General features: G+C 48.4%; 1 protein-coding gene across 3 annotated transcripts in view; it reads right to left on the bottom strand.

Moving 5' to 3' along the window:
- The window catches only part of plcg2 (phospholipase C, gamma 2), a 68375-nt gene that overhangs the window by 27684 nt on the left and 23391 nt on the right, over nt 1-17300 (bottom strand). For all 3 annotated transcript variants that reach the window (XM_088298230.1, XM_088298228.1, XM_088298229.1), the window contains exons 9-11: nt 15348-15420; nt 9945-10046; nt 9694-9812 (exon numbers count right to left, since the gene is read on the bottom strand). In XM_088298230.1, coding sequence (XP_088154356.1) covers nt 9694-9812; nt 9945-10046; nt 15348-15420 — 294 coding nt within the window. The remainder of the gene's footprint in view (nt 1-9693; nt 9813-9944; nt 10047-15347; nt 15421-17300) is intronic.

Here is a 17300-nt window from a genome sequence, read left to right as displayed (position 1 = left end):
TTCCGATAAAGTTTCCACTGCCTCACTTCCCTGCCTTTTTTTGTCTTCCTCTTCCTCAACCTCCATGCCACACTACCTGACAGACAGTCCAGTGAGAAAATGTTACGAAGGTAAGTTAAGGCAACAGACTTAATTGAAATTAGAATAAATCCCACTCCTGCACAATTCACAACTGCTTGTGAGTGCATTGCTCGTGTGATATGTAAATCAGGGGTGCCCCAACTTGGTCTTGAAGGGCCTCTGTACTGCCTGACTTTCCTCCTGCTGTAAGACACCTGATTAAAATGATCAGGATCGTTAGAAAGCTTCCTCTGAGTTTGCAGATGCAGAAAACAGCGACGTGATGTGTTTTTATATATCCTATTTCGTATTATTTTCCATCTCACTATTTATTCTCTTATTTATCTAATTTATATATTTAATCAAATTATTGTTGTATTGCACTGGAGAGGGGAGCTCTCTAATCTCGTTGCACACTTGAGTACAATGACAATAAAGGGATTTCTGATTCTGATTCTGATTCTGAAAACGGGCAGGAGGGAGGCCCTTGAGTACCATAGCTGGACATGCCTGGTGCAGATGCTTGCTGCCTTGCTCTGCCTGTGCTTGTATTCTTTTTGCTGAGAAGGTCCTTGTCGCGGGTTCCTTTTCGACTTCCTCCAAAACAAATGGCGTAGCCAGAATATGTGCAACAGTGATGTTTATTGTGCAACCCCTCCAAAGTGCAACACAGTGAAAAGTCCCCCAAAAGTCCAAAAACCCAAAAAGTGACAATATAGTAATTTACAAAAATAAGGGTGTCTATCTATATATTTACAAAACCACTGAATGGAGTTCAACCATAACTACCATATCAGCTACGTTGCAAAATGCGTCACTGTCTCGCTCTCCAGTACTACCTGCACTGCAGCACCTCTCATTTCCTCTCTTTCCAAACAACTTACTATATATACGATTCGCCCCTCCCCTTGGGCATTAGCTGACATAATTGTCGCGCGAAACAAGCATATTTAAGAAACGCGGAAGCTCCCCCGCTGTTTGGTCTTCCTCTATGTCGTGGCTGTTATCTGCCGCGTCTCGTGACTGGTGAGTGTTCAATTGAACATGCGCGCGTATATGTGTCCATGTATGCTTCCATTCATAATAAAACTACCAAGTGTGCACCCTCGGTCGCTCTATTAAAACTGTGACTGACGTGGTATTGAAGTGGTGCCAGGTGGGTGTATTACACGGGATGGGATTGAATGCATCGGTATGGGAATGTGCGGTGCATGCGTGTGCGCAATTGTGTCTCCGGGACCATGCTGTGCTGTGCTGTCCTTATTGACGGAGCTGCTCCGTCACATCATCCCGCTCCTCCCGGAGATTGACGATGTGCGGTAATCTTGACAGGTAGTCTGCCACCACATTTGTTTTGCCCGCCTGATGCCGGATGGTAAACTTGAAGGGTTGCATTGAAAGATACCACCTGGTAAGGCGACTGTTGTTGTCTCTCATGCTGTTGATCCATGTGAGGGCTCTGTGGTCAGTTTCCAGGTCAAACTCACGTCCAATCAGGTAGTAGCACAAGCTCTCCAAGGCCCACTTTATGGCCAAACCCTCTTTCTCCACTGTGGAATACCTGGTTTCCCGTGGCTGAAGTTTGCGGCTCAGGTAGAGGATCGGATGTTCTTGTCCTGGTTCCCCTTGGGCCAAAACGGCACCAAGGCCGATAGCAGATGCATCCACCTGCACTAAGAATCTTTTCTCAAAATCAGGACTCTTGAGAACGGGAGCTGAACACAGGTGCTTTTTCAGCTTGTCGAAGGCTGCTTCACAGTCCTCAGACCATTCGACAGGATTCTTTTTGTCCTTACATGTTAGGTCGGTGAGTGGAGCGGCAATTGTTGCGAACTGTGGTATGAATCTCCTGTACCAGCCAACAAGTCCAAGGAAGGACCGAACTTCCTTCTTGGTTCGGGGTCGGGGACAGTTCTGGATAGCATCCACTTTATCCATTTGAGGACGCACCTCTCCTCGTCCCAACTGGTACCCCAAGTATCTTGTCTCCTCCCGGGCCCATTCACACTTTGAGGGATTCAGTGTTAATCCCGCCTCTTGGAGTTTCCCCAGCACCACAGAGAAGTGTTGGAGATGTTCTTCCCAGGTTTTGCTGTAAATCACCACATCATCAAGGTACGCCGCACTGAACTTGTCACCTCCTCGGAGCACGTTGTCCATCAGTCTTTGGAAGGTCGCGGGTGCTCCATGCAGACCAAATGGCATGACCGTGAACTGGAACAGTCCAGCCGGCGTTTGAAACGCTGTGTAAGGACGACTTGACTCCTCCAGAGGAACTTGCCAGTATCCTTTGCACAGGTCGAGTGTGGTAATAAATTTAGCTGCTCCAATCTTCTCGAGCAAGTCCTCAATTCTGGACATTGGATAAGCGTCAAACTGGGGGATCGCATTGAGCTTCTGGAAGTCAATGCAGATGCGGAGGGAACCATCTTTCTTGGGGATGATAACCACCGGACTGCACCACTCCGACTTGGAAGTCTCAATGACTCCAAGCTTCAGCATTTCCTCTAGCTCCTTGGCCAGTCTCTCCACCAAGTGTTGTGGAACTCGGTAAGGGCGCTGACGAATTGGTTGTCCTTCTTTCAAACGAATGACGTGTTCTACCACCGTCGTCTTCCCTGGGCTGGCGGAAAAAAGAGAAGGCACCGTTTTGAAAATTAAGCACATCTCTGTGACTTGCTTGGGTTTCAGATGTGCCAGTGCAGGCGCATCTGTCGTCGTCGGGGACTCCAGCTCTACCTCTTCATCCCCATTGTCGTCCTCCTCCACCTTCCGCGCGAGTAGGACCTCCTTTGGAGCCTGGTTTGAACGCTCCTTCCACTCTTTGAGGAGGTTCACATGGTAAGTCTGTTTATTTTTTTTCTTCTCCGGATGGAAAATCTCATAGGTCACTGGACCCATCTTCCGGGTGACCTCATATGGCCCCTGCCACTTTACTAAAAGCTTGTTGTTCCTTGTGGGGAGAAGCAGCAATACTTTTTGGCCGGGTTTAAACTCCCGGTGGCGAGCTTGCTGGTCATACCAGGTCTTCTGGCTTTTCTGGGCCTCCCGCAGGTTGACCTCTGCCTCCTCCTGGTACCTGGCCAGTCTCTCCCTCATTTCCAGCACAAATTTCACCACCCCCCGATCACTTGACGTGGTGGAAGGTGCCTCCCAGGCCTTTCGGAGCAAGTCCAATGGTCCCTGAACCTCCCAACCAAGCAAGAGTTCAAAGGGAGAGAAACCTGTTGACGCCTGAGGAACTTCGCGATAGGCAAACAGCAAAAAATGGTAGCCACCGGTCCCAGTCTTTTCCAGTATCATCCGCAAATTTCTGGAGCATCTTCTTTAAGGTCTGATTGAACCTTTCCACTAGCCCATCAGTCTGTGGGTGGTATGGAGTGGTTTTGATGGCGGAGATGCCCAGTTGTTTGTTGAACAGTTGCATTAACCTTGAAGTGAAATTGGTTCCCTGGTCTGTTAGAATCTCATCTGGTATGCCAACTCTGGAAAAGAGTTGCACCAAGGCACGAAGTACTGACGGAGCAGTGATTGTGCGCAATGGAAATGCCTCTGGGAAACGTGTGGCGTAGTCACACACTACAAGGATGTATTCATGTCCACCACTGCTTTTTGTCAAAGGACCTACAATGTCCATAGCAATCCTGCGGAATGGAGTTGAGATTATCGGGAGCGGCTGCAAAAATGCTCGATCACACCTGCGGATAGAGCAGGTTTTTTGGCATGTGGGGCATGTGGCGCCATAATGTTGTATGTCTGTGTACATGGATGGCCAGTAAAAACGTGAACTGATTCGCAAATATGTTTTATTGCGACCGAGGTGTCCTGACCATGGAAGTGTGTGTGCTAGGTGCATGATAAGTGACCTACAGCTAGTAGGGACAACCAGGCGTTTGTTATCTTTATCAGTAGCATACAAGACCCCATTCTCGATCCCAAATTGCTCCATCCCGACACAACCTCCCATTGTCCCCTCAGTCACTTTATCAAACAGGGGTTTTAAACACTCATCCTCCCTCTGAAGTACCGACATGTTTTTTGGAATTGACCATATTGGATTTTCTAAAGAGTCTTCTTAGTTGAGGCTCTGCCGACATTAACTTTTTCTCAAAGCGGCGCTGACGCCGTGACTTCCTGGGCCCCTTTGTCCCACCGTCCAACAGACTATTGTCAAAGTCTGGGAGCGGTTGAACACCGGGATACTTGTTACCGGGCCTTTGAGTATCACTATTACCCGGATCACTCCTAAGGTTGGGGCTGGATGGGACACCCGCTTTGACCTGTGCTCGTGTAAGTACTGGACCTGATAAATTTACATAGTCTTTTTGCTCACAAACAGTTTTTAGTGGTTGTTTTTCTTGCAGCAAGTCCAAGAGAACTGGCAAGTCCAATCCCAAAATGGCTGCTACTGGCAGTTTCTCAACCACCCCGACAGTCAACATATATGGCTGCTCATCAATTGTTACACTGAGCTCAGCTGTGGGATAAGGGTGCTTATCCCCATGTACACATAGAATGTCTTCCTGCTTCCCATAGTTCACACAGGTTATCGGCACAATATCCTGTCTAATTAACGACATGAAGCTGCCACTGTCTAATAATGCATTCACTTGTTGGTCCATAATAGTCACTGTCTTAATACGCTGTAGTCTCTTTTGTTTGGTTCCCCCCTCGGGGCGGGGAACATAGCAGGCACCAGCCAACTTAGTTTTTCGAACAGGGCACACTGAAGCCTTGTGGCCTGGTTGCTGACAGTAGAAACAAAGAAAGTCCTTACCGATTCCAGGTGGGTGTGGGGCTGAGTTGGAGCTACCTGGTAACCTCTGGCTGGGCTCTCTCCAGGTTGGTCTACGCTGAGGTTGGGGATTAGCTGGTCGGTGTGTGTTGCCGGGTCGTGTAGGAGGTCCTCCTCTGCGTGCGTTGAGGTACTGCAGGGCCAGCTTGGCAGCGTGGAGTCCCTCGGTTGGCTCATGCTCCTTCACCCAGGTCCTCACCTCTGCTGGAAGAACACGAAGTAGCGTCTCCAGGATGATCGCCTCGCCGACTTCCTCCTTGCTTTGCTGCTCTGGTCGAATCCAGCGTCGGTAGAGCCCCTTCAGGCGGTGGTAGGTCTCGGTGGGGTTTTCACCAGGGGGTACTGTCGTGGATCTGAACTGCTGCCGATAAGTCTCTGGCGAGATATCAAACTTTGTCAGCAGTGCTGCTTTTAGGGTGTGGTAGCAGTGGGCCCTTTCTTCATCCATTTCAGTATAGGCCTCCAGTGCCTTCCCAGACAACAATGGAACGAGTCGGCACGCCCACTCACTCTCAGGCCATTTCCAGGTCCTGGCCATGCGCTCGAAACGCAGTAGATAATTTTCAATGTCCTCCCCCATTTGATATTGGGGCATTTTGGGATCTGAGTAACACCTAAAGTCTGGCCTTGACTGCACAGGTTGGCTGCTAACTCCTGGCAGCTGAAACGAAGATGAATCTTGTGGTGCCATCTGCTGCAACTGACGAGGTGCAGTTGTTGGCAGAGGTAGCCTGGGACTGCTGGCAGTATCTGTGCTTGATGTTGCACCACGTTGTGGAGGTGGAGTGAGTGCTTGTTGAGGGTTGTAGTCGCCATGAGAAAGAGAAGCTCTCAGGCCCTTCATTTCCGCCAACAGGATCTCTTCTCTCCTATTTTGTGCTGCCAAAAAGACTCTCATCATCGCCATCAGTTCCTCTCCTGGTTGTGGAACCGCTGTGGCAACTGGGGCAGCTGCAGATTGCTTTGACTCTTCATCCATCTCTGATGAAGACGACCCAGGTGATTGGGATTGGGGAGATGACAGTCTTGTGCGCTGCCTTGGAAGGAGGGTTGTCTTTTTCCGGCTAGCCATCCCACTTCTGACACCATATGTCGCGGGTTCCTTTTCAACCTCCTCCAAAACAAATGGCGTAGCCAGAATATGTGCAACAGTGATGTTTATTGTGCAGCCCTTCCAAAGTGCAACACAGTGAAAAGTCCCCCAAAAGTCCAAAAACCCAAAAAGTGACAATATAGTAATTTACAAAAATAAAGGTGTCTATCTATATATTTACAAAACCACTGAATGGAGTTCAACCACAACTACCATATCAGCTACGTTGCAAAATGCGTCACTGTCTCGCTCTCCAGTCCTACCTGCACTGTAGCACCTCTCATTTCCTCTCTTTCCAAACAACTTACTATATATACGATTCGCCCCTCCCCTTGGGCATCAGCTGACATAATTGTCGCGCGAAACAAACATATTTAAGAAACGCGGAAGCTCCCCCGCTGTTTGGTCTTCCTCTATGTCGTGGCTGTTATCTGCCGCGTCTCGTGACTGGTGAGTGTTCAATTGAACATGCGTGCGTGTATGTGTCCATGTATGCTTCCATTCATAATAAAACTACCAAGTGTGCACCCTCGGTCGCTCTATTAAAACTGTGACTGACGTGGTATTGTAGTGGTGCCAGGTGGGTGCGTATGTATTACACGGGATGGGATTGAATGCATCAGTATGGGAATGTGCGGTGCATGCGTGTGCGCAATTGTGTCTCCGGGACCATGCTGTGCTGTGCTGTCCTTATTGACGGAGCTGCTCCGTCACAGTCCTATATTTTAATTTCCATTTTATTTTGATGTAATTATTTTTTAGGTGCAGTCTGCTTTGGCCATTTTCCCCCACTGGTGCAGAATGGCAGAAATTTATTTTTTATTGTGTTCTCTATGTAGTGGGAAAACGTGTTCTTGGTATAGTTCATATCTTACAAGTAAAGCTGTCACTTATTTTATACAGTTCTGGTTTTGCAACTTCTTTAAAACGTAAACTTCCTTTAAATGTCATTACAAAAATACAGTAAATTCGAAAATGAAATGTTGCTCACTTAGTATCCTTTGTAACCTGGTCATGCTGGAAGAGTTCCCCCATTGCTGGTCACTTCTCAAAGATTTTTCTTTTTTCTCCAATTGGAGTTTTGTGTTTTGTTAAGATCAGGGAATGTCGTCAATATTTATCAACTGTGGGCTTTTGAAGCCCTTTGAGACTGTTTTGTAAATTAAAGGCTACACAAATAAACGTAACTTTACTTGAGTAGAGGACAGCACGGAGGGAGCCTTAGGTGTCCAAAACAACAATGCTTCATGTTTAAGTAAGCAAAAGAGCGCCTAGATATTCTACAGTATGAACAGAAAGCAGAGTCGTTTGGAAGGAACACACAATGGTATGTGCGGAGGAAAAATAAATGTACAGAACACCTCCATCAAAACCTCTTTCCAATTGTGAAGTAGGATGGAGGAAGAAATATGGTTTGAGACTGCTCTCTTTACTTTCTTACTCAATGATACATTGCGATCAATAATGAAAAAATGAATGCACAAGTCTAGCAAGACCTTTTGCTGGAGAATTTAAGGCCATCTGTATGTGAGTGGAAGCTTGGCAAAATATAAGTAATGTAATTGAACCACAACCTAAAAGGCAGAAGTCAAACAACAAATAAATGGCTTCACAGAAGAAAATTCTTCTCTTCTGGATTCGGACAGTCAGTCTTGACCTGAAACCAATTGAGATGATCATGCGCGCATTTATGATCTGCAACTACATGATATCCATTTATTGACCAAAAGATTCACATAGTCTTTCCACCCTGCACTGGAACGTTCATGCAGTGCTCATTAAAAACATGTCATTCAAAAACAGCATTAAGATAACAATTTGGCACACCCTTCATCAAATCATTTCTCTATTTTTGCTTAAACCGCAGTCTGCGGAGTCTGTGGCTGTGATAACCTCCAAAAGAGTGGGTGCTTGCTAATCAATCGGGAGGCCACACCCAGTGTAGAAGTTGTACATTGTACAAAAAACAAGATGTTAAAATATGTACAAACTGTTGTGACGTATCTATGCAGTTGCTCTGGTTCTTTTATGCTTCGTTGCACCTTAGTGTATCTATGCAGTCGCTGTGGTACATTCATGCTTTGTTCCTTTATTATGTCAAAGGCGTGATGCTTTACAGTATTTCAAGTTAGTCAGTGACACGTCAGTACGTCAAGCTTTGTTCGAGTGAGGATGTCAGCTTTCTTCCATGTGTTCTGAATCCAGCCCTGCTTGTTTTCCCTTGGAATCTTTGTATATAAAGACTTTTACGTCGCCACTTTCGTCTCCTGTCTGCTTCTGGGTCCGAACGGATTCTGATTTTCCTTCAGATTATGAAGATGGCCACAAATTAGTTACCTATCTTTCTGATTCTGCTTCAGATTTTGACACCGATTTAGGTTTTCCCGGTCTCTTTCCCAGTCATTATTCAAGTTTTTGTCACATTTTTCTATTGATGATGCCTTCCCTTCAGACTCTTATGTGGGTGCCTTCTTCGCCATTTACCTCCGCAGGGTGGCCAAAGTTGGCGCCCAAGTAAAGGTTCTTCCCGTAATCTCGCTTTTTCCAAGTTGTGTCCATCCGAACCTGTATCCTTAGTGTCCACCCCTGAAACCTTCCCTTCAGACTCGTACTTGGGTCCACGGTTGGGCATTTACACATGGCCTCCGCAGGGGGGCCAACGGAGGCGCCCAAGTAAACACTCTGGTTCCTCCCCTAATCCCATGTTTTCCAAATTGCGTCATTCCAAACCCGTACCCAAGTCACTTCACTCCCAGCCTTTCTCGTTACCTCGTCCAGTGCGTACTTCTTCACATACTCCCGTTTGCCTCGTTTCTTTCAATTTGCCTTCCTTAGACCCATTATTCACAGCCCCTCGTGTCTCTTTTAATTCCGAACCTCTATCAGGCTGATGAGGCAGGACCTCACATCGGCATCTTGGCAGCAGGAGGCTCCTCGGCTTCACCAGAATGAAACCCTGCTCCAGCGGCGCAAGCCCTGCAGCCGCACTCTGACTCTGCTCTGGTGGCGCAAGCCCTGCGGCTGTCCTCAGACTCTGCTCTGGCAACGTAAGCCTTCCGGCCACCCTCCAAACTTCCTCCGGCAACGCAAGCTCTGCGGCCGCTTTCCAGCCTTCTTCCGGCGGCGGAAGCTCTGCATCCACCCTGCAACCTTCCTCCGGCAGTGCAAGCTATGTGGCCGCCCGCCGACCTTCCTCCGATGGCACAAGCTCTGCAGCCGCTTTCAAACCTTCCTCCGGCGGCACAAATTCTGCTCTCTTGTTGTTGTGTTTGCCTCTTTTTGCCCAGACAAAACATGGAAACATGTAATGGTTTGTGTAGTGACAGTTTCAGAAAATTGTGCTTGTCTTTTGATGTGACTTGATGAAGATAAGATCACTTTTAAAGACCAGTTTATGCAAAACTACAGGTGATTTCAAAAGTCACACACTATGTGAACGACCACCAATATGTACAAGCCAGTATTTTAATACCTGAACAAATCAAGAAAAAAATATTTATAATTATTATAAGAATAATATTTGAGACAGATACATGTTCAGAGGTGGGCATTTCACTAAATTTTGCTGGTCTGACATTTGTCATCCGTCCGTGTGTTTGTCAGTCCGTCAGTTAGACAGTGAAAAGTCTGTCGGTCTGTCTGTCATTCGGATGCCTACCTCTGTCAATTTCAGCACAATTACTAAAGTGGCATGGAAGCTGGATCTACAAGAACATATATGATAAGAATGTGATGTTATACTGACGTGTTATGTGATGAATTGATCCAGTAATGGGACAAAGGGTTGTTCATGTCTTGGTTGTTAATCTCTGATATTGTATCATCCCACAAGCAGTTCTCTTTGGAAAACAGGAAGCTGAGGAACTAGGAATGACATGCAGAAGAGACACATACAAATATAGTAGAAGACTAGTGTGCTACATTTCAGAAATGAAATGATAAAAATGAATGAAACTGTATTAGTAATTTCCTTGAACATGTCACAGAATACTGTACCTCACTGACTGTGAACTCGGGGTCATTGGTTTTTCTCATGGTGTCATCAATGAAAGTGGTCATCAACTCTCTAACTTTGTTGAGATCACTAGCCCATGACTCCTTCGGGAATAGAAAGCAACACAGACATAATGTATTTCATTTCATCTACGTCATCTCGTACCTACAACTTAATTTAAGTAGTAAAAATGAAGGCACATATTTATTTATTTTTATCAATTACTACAGGCAGAATTACAATCTTTTTTATCCTTCCATCCATCCTTATTCATCTACTTTTCGATTCATGGGTCGATTCAATCTGTCCTGGATGTTCCAAAGGGGCTCCTCCCAGTAGGACGTCGCCATAAAGCCATCGAGCTCCACCTCCAGGCCTGTCTTTTGAGGGCAGGCCGGCGACTCAAGTCTGGGACAAGTAAACTGTCGTTTATATTTCTCATCATAGAGGTTCTGAGTTGAGCTTTGTCTGGTCCCTCACCATGGACCTGTGAACCTACCAGGGGGATAAAACCTCAACCGACTGATCTACTAGGATTAGTTGGACACACAAACCCCTCAAGGTAACAGCTAATAGAGGGGATCATTAGTTGAAATTAAATTCTAATGAAGCAGAAAGAATGGCAGCACGGTGGACGACTGGTTAGCACGATGGCCTCACAGTGCAGCGGTCGTAGGTTTGATTCTGGCTTCAGCCTCCCTAGTGTAGTTTGCATGTTCGCCCCGTGCCTGCGTGGGTTTCCTCCGGGTACTCCGGTTTCCTCCCACATTCCAAAAACATGCCAGAGCCACCTCATCTGGCTCCTCTCTACGTGGAGGAGCAGCGGCTCAACACTGAGTCCCTCCTGGATGACCGAGCTTCTCACCCTATCTCTAAGGGAGAGCCCAGACACCCTGCGGAGGAAACTCATTTCGGCCGCTTGTATCCGAGATCTTGTTCTTTCGGTCGCGACCCACAGCTCGTGACCATAGGTGGGGGTAGGAACGTAGATCGACCGGTAAATCGAGAGCTTCGCCTTTGGGCTCAGCTCCCTCTTCACCACGACAGACCGATACAGCGTTCGCATCACAGCGGAGGCTGCACCGATCCGCCTGTCGATCTCTCGCTCCATCCTCCCCTCACTCGTAAACAAGACCCCAAGATACTTAAACTCCTCCACTTGGGGCAGGATCTCCTCCCCGACCTGGAGAGGGCACTCCACCCTTTTCCGACTGAGAACCATGGTCTCAGATTTGGAGGTGCTGATCTTCATCCCATCCGCTTCATACTCGGCTGCGAACCGCTCCAGTGAGAGTTGGAGATCACGGCCTGAGGAAGCCAACAGTACCACGTCATCTGCGAAAAGCAGAGATGAAATACTGAGGTCACCAAACCGGATCCCCCCATCGCCTCGACTGCGCCTAGAAATTCTGTCCATAAAAGTTATGAACAGAATCGTTGACAAAGGGCAGCCTTGGCGGAGTCCAACCCTCACTGGAAACAAATCCGACTTACAATGCGGACCAAACTCTGACATCGGTGGTACAGGGATCCAACTGCCCGTATCAAGGGGCTCGGTACCCCGTACTCCCGGAGCACGCTCCACAGAACTCCCCGTGGGACACGGTCGAACGCCTTCTCCAAGTCCACAAAACACATGTAGACTGGTTGGGTGAACTCCCATGCACCCTCAAGGACCCTGTAGAGAGTGTAGAGCTGGTCCACTGTTCCACGGCCAGGACGAAAACCGCACTGCTCCTCTTGGATCTGAAATTCAACCTCCCGACGGACCCTCCTCTCCAGTACCCCTGAGTAGACCTTACCAGGGGGGCTGAGGAGTGTGATTCCTCTATAATTGGAACACACCCTCCGGTCCCCCTTCTTAAAAAGGGGGACCGCCACCCCGGTCTGCCAATCCAGAGGCACTGTCCCCGATGTCCACGCAATGTTGTAGAGGCGTGTCAACCATGACAGTCCCACAACATCCAGAGCCCGAAGGAACTCCGGGCGGATCTCATCCACCCCCGGGGCCTTGCCACCGAGGAGCTTGTTAACCACCTCGGTTACTTCAGCCCCTGAGATAGGTGAGTCCACCACGGAGTCTTCAGGCTCTGCTTCCTCAATGAAAGGCGTGTCGGTAGAATTGAGGAGGTATTCGAAGTATTCTCCCCACCCACTCACAACGTCTCGAGTCGAGGTCAGCAGCACCCCATCCACACTATAAATAGTGTTAATGGTGCACTGCTTCCCTCTCCTGAGACGATGGATGGTGGACCAGAATTTCTTCGAAGCCGTCTGGAAGTCGTTTTCCAAGGCCTCACCGAACTCCTCCCACGCCCGAGTTTTTGCTTCGGCAACCACAGAAGCCGTATTCCGCTTGGCCAGTCGGTACCTGTCAGCTGCCTCCGGAGTCCCACAGGCCAGAAAGGCCCGAAAGGACTCTTTCTTCAGCCTGACAGCCTCCCTTACCGCCGGTGTCCACCAGCGGGTTCGGGGGTTGCCGCCACAACAGGCACCGACCACCTTGCGTCCACAGCTTCGATCGGCTGCCTCAACAATGGAGGCACGAAACATGGTCCACTCAGACTCAATGTCCCCCGCCTCCCCCGGTACGTGGGCAAAGTTCTGCCGGAGGTGGGAGTTGAAACTCTTTCTGACAGGGGATTCTGCCAAGCGTTCCTAGCAGACCCTCACAATACGTTTGGGTCTGCCGGGTCGGACCGGCATCTTCCCCCACCATCGGAGCCAACTCACCACCAGGTGGTGATCAGTTGACAGCTCCGCCCCTCTCTTCACCTGAGTGTCCAAAACATGCGGCCGCAAATCCGATGACACAACTACAAAGTCGATCATCGAACTGCGGTCTAGGGTGTCCTGGTGCCAAGTGCACATATGGACACCCTGATGTTTGAACATGGTGTTCGTTATCGACAATCCATGACGAGCACAGAAGTCTAGTAACAGAACACCGCTCTGGTTCAGATTGGGGGGGCCATTCCTCCCAATCATGCCCTTCCAGCTCTCACTGTCATTACCCACGTGAGCATTGAAGTCCCCCAGCAGAACGAGGGAGTCTCCAGGGGGAACGCTCTCCAGCACACCCTCCAAAGACTCCAAAAAGGGTGGGTACTCTGAACTGCTGTTTGGTGCAAAAGCACAAACAACAGTCAGCACCCGTCCCCCCACCTAGAGGCGGAGGGAGGCTACCCTCTCGTCTACCGGGGTGAACCCCAGTGTACAGGCGCTAAGCCGGGGGGCAATAAGTATGCCCACACCTACTCGGCGTCTCTCACCTTGGGCAACTCCAGAGTGGAAGAGAGTCCAACCTCTCTCAACAGGACTGGTACCAGGGCCTAAGCTGTGTGTGGAGGTGAGCCCGACTATATCTAGTCGGAATTTCTCTGCCTCGCACACCAGCGCAGGCTCCTTCCCCGCCAGAGAGGTGACATTCCATGTCCCAAGAGCTAGTTTCTGTAGCCGGGGATCAGAGCGCCAAGGTCCCTGCCTCTTGCCGCTGCCCGACTCACATTGCACCGAACCCCGTTGGCCCCTCCCATTGGTGGTTAGCCCATGTGAAGGGGGACCCACGTTGCCTCTTCGGGCTGAGCCCGGCCGAGCCCCATGGGTGCAGGCCCGGCCACCAGCCGCTCGCCGACGAGCCCCACCTCCAGGCTTGGCTCCAGAGGGGGGCCCCGGTGACCTGCATCCGGGCAAGGGAAATCGTGGTCCATATATTGTGGTCATGATTGGGGTTCTTGTGAGTCATGCTTTGTCTGGACCCTCACCTAGGACCTGTTTGCCATGGGTGACCCTACCAGGGGCAAAAAAGCCCCCGACAACTTAGCTCCTAGGATCATTGGGACACGCAAACCCCTCCACCACGATAAGGTGACAGCTCATGGAGGGGTGATGAAGCAGAAAGATCTTACTGCGCCCCAACCGGAGAACCTGGACAGCTAAAGCGACAGAGGATCAGACATGAGTGTCCATGTAGGACTGTATATTGCCAGAAACGTACTAAGCTTCCAATAGGATTGCCCTGAAGTCAAGTCTACACGGCACACAAACCGTTTTGGTGATGTATAAGTGGTTCAAATAATGGATGGATGGATGGAATTGTTGGTCCGAGTGTGAATGATTGTTTGTCTAAGAGTGCTCTGCCATTGGCTGGAAACCAATTTAAGGTGTACCCCGCCTAACAGATGTGGGCATTCCGTCAGATTGACAGACCGGTTTATCAGTTCGTCAATGACGAACGCCCGTTTTACTGATGGTCAAAAGGAAACGAAAAACACTAAGCAAGGACAGAAGTGGATTTTCGTGTGTCAGTGTAGTCGTCACTAACTGGGTCAAGTACAAAAGGACCTCTAAGTCGCATTGAAGGCTCGCACACTGATTGCATTGTCATCCATCACGCTGTTAATGTCTCTCCTCTGCCCCCTTTCTCGAAGGAAGAACATGAAACCCGATGGTAAGAGTGATATCTAAATTATGGGAAGACTTGAAGACGGGATTGGCATTTTTATAGCACAATAGACTGGTCAACAAGTCTGAAATGAACAGCGTACGGCATGCGTGATGTCACAGGGATCACGTGAAGCGGTACAAAATGTCCAATATGTCTGCCTACAGGGTATGTCATTGTGTTTATACTTATTTGGCTTAAACCTTTTTTAATAGTGAATCAAATGCCATTGGTGAATGCTGAAAATTTAATTTTAACCATTCTGTGCCTTTAACGGTTAGCGTATACTGCACTTGTCACCATGGAAATAAACAAACCACAACTCAACGGTAGTCATATAATTAACAGGGACCAAGCCTTATATAACTTATATTAGTAAGATACATAAACATTAATACCAATGTAAAGCTACCTCATATAGGACCCGAGACGAGCTCAAATGAACCAAGTGTGCATCTTAGAGCCAAGTCCGTGTAGCAAGCATAAACTCAACAGAGTCTTCTTTCCACGCTGATTTTAACAAGCCCGTTCCCTTGGCCGCGGTTTCGATAGACGATGGGTAGGTACAGTGGCAATCTCGTTCATTCATGCACGTCGCTGGTTAGATGACGAGGCATTTGGTTACCATTTGAGCAAATTTCAGTTTGAAATGCTCACGCACTTCCACCATTTATGTCTTTTTTGATGGATTTTTTTTTTCCCGCTCCGTCAACTCTGTGGTGCATTTTGATGCACTGAATAAATTTGCTGTGTGCTGAGGGGATGAAAACAGTGCTTGATTGCACATGTGCAGCTAAGAGAGAGCATTGACAAATTGTCTTCTACACCGAACCAAAGTCACACTACCATATCAACCACATACTTTAATGCCCCTTATTGGTGAAATTAAAAAGGAGCTTGCTCAATAAGAACAGAAATGAAAATATCTGCTGGAATATTAACTAATTTTAGCCTCACATACCTTCTGCTGGTAGATTAGAAATCGTTGGAAGTCATGAAGCAAAACTACTGAGGCATCAGGTTTATCTGTATTACTGAACAACAGAAGAGAGTGCACAGAGTCAAGCAGTTTTGTGTTAGCTAGTTAGTCAGGGGTCACCAACCTTTTTTAAACTGAGAGCGACTTTTTGGAAACTTAATTCGAAAGTTGACCAGGAAGACGCGCTCTCACACTGAAATAATGAATTTGCTCTTATTACCAGAGGTAGGCATTCCGTCAGACTAAATGAATGGTCCATCAGTCCATCACTGACCGATGCCCGTTTTGCTAACAACAGACAGGAAACAATCAGAAGAAAAGACCGACTAAGCACTGACGGAAGGGGGTTTCGTCTGTCAGTGGAATCGTCACTAACCTGGTCAAGTACAGACGGACCGCTCAGTCCGTCACAGATGATGTCCATTTTTCTGACAACGAACAGAAACACACCCAGCTTGTATCGCATGTGTCTGTTTAGAGGGTGGGGGTGCGGGTTTCTTAGGGAGGACTATATATGTGTGAGAGTGAGTGCTCCAGTTTTCAATAGGATTTCTGAGGAGAATGTGAAGGCCTGTTGTGATTGCTTAAGGTGGTGGAACCAGAAGAGGTCACTTCACTTTGCGATGAAACAAAAAGGAGAGAGGGAAGAGGTAGAACATTTATAAATAGCAGTTGGAATGTGCTTCTTGGATTGGAATTTATTTAGCCTTGGCCAAAATGCGGAGTTTGATTCTGCTATAAGTAAGCCATACTAAACTTTTTAAATTACTAACTAGCACTAACTGTAGTGCTCGTCACTGCTGTTTACATCCCTCCTGCTGCTAACACTAGCACGGCACTCTCGCTACCCGCGTGCGTCATTGATAAACAACAGCAGACCCACCCTGATGACGTTCACTTAGTAGCGGGAGACTTTAATAATTTAAAGACTGTACTCCCAAAGTTCCACCAGCATGTCAAGTGCCCAACAAGGGGAGACAACACTCTTGACCATGTGTACTCAAACATCAAGCACGGATACAGAGCCTTCCCACTCGTCCCCCTCGGCCAGTCAGACCACCTGTCCTTGCTGCTCACACCTGCGTACACCCCTCTCAGACGCAGATTCAGGCCCACCACAAAGACTGTGAAAACCTGGCGTGAGACCGCCATGAGTGAATTACAGGACTGCTTTCAAGACACCAACTGGGACCTCTTTGATCATCAGGACCTTGATGTTCACACACTATGTGTACTGGACTACATCAAGTTCTGCATGGAAACTGTGTCCCTGAACAAGACCATACGGACCTTCCCAAACCCGAAACCCTGGATGTCCAGCCAGGTTCGCTCTCTCCTCAAGGGCCGTGACACTTCCTTCAGGTCAGGTGACAGAGCCCTGTACAGTGTGGCTCGTGCTGACCTGAAAAAAGGCATTAAGTTAGCCAAGACGGACTACAAGAGGAGGCTGGAGTCCCACCTTGCCAGCAACAGACCCCGGGAGGTGTGGAAGGGTCTACAGAGAATCACCAACTACCGAGGCGCCAGCATGACATTGGTAGACCCGAGTGCGGCGCTGGCAGAGGAGCTAAACTGCTTCTTTGCTCGCTTTGACTCACCCCAACAGTAACACCCCCGCACTCCATGCCTCAACTCACCATAGAGGAACACGATGTGAGGCGTGCGCTCCTGGCTATTAACCCCAGGAAAGCTACTGGACCCGACGGAATACCAGGCAAGGTCCTCAGAGCATGTGCCCACCAACTATCACATGTTTTTTGCAGGATCTTCAACCGCTCCCTGGCTCAAGAAGTGATCCCCTCCTGCTTGAAAACATCCACCATTATTCCTGTCCCCAAAAAGTCACCCACAGTCCTCCTGAATGACTACCATCCTGTTGCTCTAACGCCAGTCATCATGAAGTGCTTCGAGAGACTGGTTCTCCAGCACATCGGG

The sequence above is a fragment of the Idiotropiscis lumnitzeri genome, chromosome 6 (assembly GCF_059441095.1).
Source record: "Idiotropiscis lumnitzeri isolate Australia: NSW breed Sydney's pygmy pipehorse chromosome 6, RoL_Ilum_1.0, whole genome shotgun sequence".
Taxonomy (NCBI): domain Eukaryota; kingdom Metazoa; phylum Chordata; class Actinopteri; order Syngnathiformes; family Syngnathidae; genus Idiotropiscis; species Idiotropiscis lumnitzeri.
This window is presented reverse-complemented; position numbering and strand designations above follow the sequence as displayed.